General features: G+C 59.8%; 1 protein-coding gene across 1 annotated transcript in view; it reads right to left on the bottom strand.

Annotated features, from left to right (window-relative positions):
- Nucleotides 1-1,289: 1,289 nt before the first annotated feature.
- The window catches only part of MCM5 (minichromosome maintenance complex component 5), a 17,268-nt gene continuing 13,161 nt past the window's right edge, over nt 1,290-5,396 (bottom strand). Inside the window, exons 15-17 of the mRNA XM_077762039.1 lie at nt 4,352-4,494; nt 2,584-2,711; nt 1,290-1,629 (exon numbers count right to left, since the gene is read on the bottom strand). Coding sequence (XP_077618165.1) covers nt 1,528-1,629; nt 2,584-2,711; nt 4,352-4,494 — 373 coding nt within the window. The 3' untranslated portion in view covers nt 1,290-1,527. The remainder of the gene's footprint in view (nt 1,630-2,583; nt 2,712-4,351; nt 4,495-5,396) is intronic.

Raw genomic sequence — 5,396 nt, 5'->3', positions numbered from 1 at the left:
AATCCTGTGTACACACACACACACACACACACACACACACACAGAAGGAAGTCAAAGAAAAATAATAGTATAATCTCACTTCTATAATCTTGAAAACAACAAAACATCTCTACAAACACAAAGAACAGATGAGCAGTTGCCAGAGGAGGGGAGCAGGCAAAATGGGTGAGGGGGGGGGGCTGGNNNNACTTGCTATAGTCAGTCAGCCATGGCAAGGTAGTGCACGTGGGGGTTATAGTTAAAACAGATTTATGAATATTTAGAAGTTGCGAAGAGAGAGAAGTTCCCATCACAGAGGTGTCTGGGTGGCTCCCTTGAGTCTTGACTCTTGATTTCGCTCAGGTCATGATCCCAGCCAGGGTCCTGGGATGGAGCCCCTGTCTGGCTCGGGCTGGAGCATGGAGCCTGCTTAAGATTCTCTCCCTCTGAGACTCTTGAATGCTGACAAAAACTGAGGACTGATGGATGTGGGGGGGAGGGGGTGATGGGCATAGAGGAGGACACTTATGGGGATGAGCACTGAGTGTTATGTGGAAACTAATTTGACAATAAACTATTTGTAAAAAAATAAAAAAATTTGGAAAAAAAAAAAGATTCTCTCCCTCTGCCCCTCCCCCGCTCTCTAAATAAAATAAAGTTCCCATCACACACACACACACACACACACACACACACACTCATTAACTACCTATACTGATGGATGTTAATTACCATAAAAAAAAAAAAAAGGAACCGGCAAAAGAAGGCGTATCCTCAGACCCAGAGAAGTCCATTGCCTCAGCCAAGGCCACACAGCAGCGGGCAGCCTGCCAGGAGCAAACCAGTGCACGCGGTGCCAGCGCCTCCCCCCCGCCACTTTGCTCTAAGGCCTGGGGGAAATCCGCGTCCCCGAGTCCCAAGCTGCACTGGGGCGTCACCGCACTGCCGGCCCTCCCCGGCACTTCACTGTCGTTTACCCTCAGCACACCCCTGCAGAACACACGCCAGCGCCAGCCCCGGACGGATCAGGAAACAGGCACAGAGAGGCGCGGGAACTCGGGGGCCTGAGGCGGGAGCACGACCCCGCGCATGCGCAGCCGCCGGGAGCGGCGCGGCCTTCGGCGCCGCAGAGCCTCCCACGCGGACCGGACCGGGGGGTTCTCGCTGCGGCCAGCGAGCAGTTCCAGGAGCCCAAGAGCGGGGCGAGGGGGCAGACACAGGTCAGACGCTAGGGTCTGGGCGGCCCCAAGGCTAATTTTAGGGCAGGATGGGGGCGGTGACAGGCTACCCGGTGCAGAAGCCCAGAGACATCCAAGCACACCGTGGCTTTATTATTTCAACGAACTCCAAAAGCACGTCTCCTGCACCCGCGCCAGAGGCAGGCGTCCAGAGGCGGGGGGGCGGGCGGGGCGCTCCCTCCTCCGGAGCAGCTGGGGACCCTCCTCCAGGAGGGCACAGCGCTGGGAAGCTCAGGACGGCAGGAAGGAGGCAGAGGACAGCGACATTCTTGGGCCGGCCGTGCGGGGGGCGGGCAGGTGGGAGGGCCGCTCACTTGAGGCGGTAGAGGACCTTGCGCTGCATGCGATGCTGAATCTCGCCCCGTCGGAGCATGAGCTGCAAGACCTTGTGGACAGCGTGCTCCGGGTATTTCTGCGGGTGCAAGACTCGATGCAGGAGCGTGCCTCCAGAGGCGGCCCCACAACACCCTCCAGCCCGCCCACCGGCCAGTGGAGCCCCCTGGGAGCCCACCTAACCCTCACTGCTCACAGAGAACTTCCGGCTTATAAAAGGCCTGAACCCATCTCCCTGGCTCCTGAGAAGGGCTCCCGCCTCCTGAGCCGCTACTACATGCCAGGCACTGTTCCAGCCTCCATGTACATTAACTCACCCCTTGCCCACCACAGCCCTGTGCAGCCCGCACTGCGATTACTCCCATCTAACTGGCTAGGAGCTGAGGCACAGAGTCTAAGTCACTCACTCAAGGTCACATAGCCATCAAGTGGGGCAGAGCTGGGGCTCGAACGGAGCCCACCTCACTCTAGAACCCAAGCTCTCGACACCCGAAATCCCTCTAAGGCCCAGTCTGCTCATGTACAGAACGAGCGTGGTACCACCTGCTACGTGAAACTGCTCTAAGATTCAAACGAGGTGACGTATGTCAAGAGGAGCTGAAATCAGAAAGGCGTGGACCGTCCCTGTGCTTTAAAGACAAGTTCTCCACAGCACCTAGAAGGCCCCACTCCTCTCTGGGTTGCTGAGCACATTCCTCCATGAACTGGTGGACCTCCCCTCCTGGCTCTGCCCCTCCCCAACCCACAAAAGCCAGGCAGTGGGGGAAGGGACAGATGGGAGGTGCTGGGGGGAGCCAGGGTGTGGCTGTACCAGAACACTAGCCCCCCGTCCTCTCCCCCTCAAGGGACAGAAAACCGCCCCTGGCCCGGACTGCGGCAGTCTCTAGGGGATGAATGGCAGGGACAGGTCCAGGACGAGGAAGAGCCACCCCATCCCCATCCCAGGCCTGTCAGCTGAGCAGCAAGACACGGGTGCCGGGTGGGCGGGAAGCAGGCCCCCGGGAGCCCCACCCTAGGCCCGGGGAGGACCCACCTGCTTGGTGAAGTCCTGGATGATGCTGTGCTCCGACACCTGGGAGCCGATGGCAAAGCGGCGCTTGAGCTGCTTCTCGATGCGGCTCAGCATCTCCTGGTCCTCCTGGCTGGTAAAGCCCTCCACCCCTGTGGGCAGAGACGGACGGGTGGGTGAGGACAGCATGCCAGGGGTCTTGGTCTGCCCACGGTGGGAGACCTGAAGGGACAGGGCCCCTGAGCCAAGAAAGGTGGCCGGGGCCAGGCCCGGAAGGAGAACCTCAGGGAAGGGGAGCAGTGCCTGGGGGACGGCAGCACAGCCCTGAGTCAGGGGACACGGCACTCTCGGCAGAAGGGCGCTCCAGGCGGTGGGCTGGAAGGTGCAAAGGCACAGAGGTAGAAACCCGACTTCATTCGAAACCCAGTCCAGGGCCAGGGATGTGGCCAGACCGGCGACCAGGGGCCAGGTCCTGGGGTCCCTCGGCCATGGCATGGGGACTGCTTTGATCCTGGGGGCAGCCAGGGGAAGGCTCTGAGGAGGGACATGCATGGACCTGGAGAGAAGGCTGGTTAACACGTGGCCCCCACCCGGCTGGTCAGGCAGCTGTGAGGTGCCCCAAGGAACCCCGGCAAGCAGGAGGCACGTGACTTCCAACCCCCGGCACAGGGCACATCTGTCCTGCTGACTGAGGCCTACAGATGCCTTGGTGTTTCGGCTAAGAAGAGGGTGGGGCACGGTCAGCGGAGCCACTGGGAGGGACCTCAAGGCTTCAGAATGAAATGGGTCTGCCAGGCAAACTCCTACACAGCCTACAGAGCCCAATTCAAACCTCACCGTCCCAAATCACACCTGCCCTCTGGGCCTTCAGCAAACCAGAGAGTGCCCCATTAGCCAATTTCTCACATTGACAGGAATCCCCTCCAGGGCAGAGATGGAGTCTTCACCAAGGGGAGCCTGGGGGTGATCAGGCCTCTCACACCACCCAAGTCACCAGCCACACTGGCCCTTGAACATGCCAAGCATGCTCCCTCACCTAGAGTGTTCTCTCCCCCTCCCCCAACCCACAGAGCCTTAGTTCCTCTTTTCACACCACTGCCTGAATAATGTCACCTCCTCAGAGAAGCCCTCCATACCATCCTCCTCCAACATACCTGGCCGGCCAGGATTTCCCTGCTCCCCAGTGCACTTCTGACTGCCTGAACCTGACCTTTCTGCCTTTGCTGACTCTCCCCATCTAGAATGAGGCCCACACGGCAGGGACTTTGAGATCTGTTCACGCTCACACCCCTAGCACCTGGAACAGCACCTGGCACACACCACATCCTGCTGGCTGAAGGAATAAATCTATCCCAGGAGAGTCTGGCACAGCCAGTGATCCAGAAAAATCTGTTCAAAGACTGAGCCTGAAGCAGACTGTAGGCCCTCCGGCAGTCTGACCCTCACTACCCTCTGGTGGAGACCTGCACGCTAGCTAAGCGAACAGCGGCCTTGGCACCATGAAAAGNGGGGGGGGGGGGGGGGGGGGGCAGCTGGAAGTAGATGGGGAAGAGCTCTGGAAGCGCTCAGACGGTTACGGGCCCACCAGCAGCGCCACGGCTCTCAAACAAGGGCAAGACTGGTCAAGAGGGTGGTGTCCACGGGTCTGGAGGGAAGCTGCTGCTCGTGGAGGAAACGGCTGGGGCAGAGGAGGGGACGGGCTTGCCGCCAGGAGGACTCGGCAAACGCCCCAGGCCTCACAGGTGCGGCCCCGCCCCACGGACCCTGAGCCCAGGGCCGCACCCCTGCTCACCTGACAGGGTGCCGGACAAGGCGGCGTCCAGCGTGGACACCTGGAAGAGCCTCAGGGCCTCCTCCACGTCCGCCTCCGTGGCAAAGGGCTGCAGCCGCATCTTGCTGAGGGCCTCGGCGATGCGCACAGTGGCCTCCAGCTGCCTGCGCGGGAGCAGAGGGACACTCAGCGGGCCACCCCCCACCCGTCTCAGTGCAGCCTCAGGGAGGCGCCCGCCCAAGGTGTAAGACTACAGGGGAGAGTGCTTGTGGTTCCCATGACCGTCCCCTTTTCCTCCTCAGAAACGGAACCGCGGGGGCGCTCACTAGGCTGAGTGTCCGACTTCGGCTCAGGTCATGATCTCACGGTTCGTGGCTTCAAGCCCCACATCAGGCTCTGTGCTGCCAGCTCAGAGCCTAGAGCCTGCTTCAGATTCTGTGTCTCCCTCTCTCTCTCTGCCCCTCCCCTGCTCGCTCTCAGATCTCTCCCACTCAAAATTAAAGCATGTGGCGCCCAGCTAAAATTTGACATTTCCCAGCCTCTCTTGCATCTACATGTGTCTATGTGACTAAGGTAGGAGGAGAGCCAAGCCTGCGCTGTTCACTATCACCGAAGCGAGAGCCCTCCTCGTTCCTGCCGTCCGCCTGGCAGAGCGTCGGGACTTGACTGGTGGCTGCTGTGGTTTTCCCGCTACCCTGCTCTCTGGCATCCCTCCCCTGACCTCACAGACGGTCCTGTCCACACAGATGTGGGAAGATGACCGAGTGGCGATCCATGAGGCCATGGAGCCACCTTGTCTGAGTCCCACCTCTAGCGCTGATTAGTTAGGAGTGACTTTATGTGTACCGGGAAATCCAAACAGAGTAAACAAATTGGAGTTTATCTCTCTCTCACATAGAATTGTTTGCAGGTGGTGGTCCAGGACTCCTGCGAGGGCTCCTCAGAGTCGTTAGCAGCCTGGGCTCCTTCACGCCCGCCCTTAACCTCCTAGTCCAAAATGGCTGCTGGAAGTTCAGCCATCACCTCTACATCCCAGGTGGCAGGAGAGGCAGGAATAGAAGGGCCC

This window comes from Crocuta crocuta, unplaced genomic scaffold, assembly GCF_008692635.1.
Source record: "Crocuta crocuta isolate KB4526 unplaced genomic scaffold, BGI_CrCroc_1.0 scaffold193, whole genome shotgun sequence".
Taxonomy (NCBI): domain Eukaryota; kingdom Metazoa; phylum Chordata; class Mammalia; order Carnivora; family Hyaenidae; genus Crocuta; species Crocuta crocuta.
Note: the sequence above shows the minus strand (reverse complement) of the source record. Positions and strands in the feature narration are given on the sequence as shown.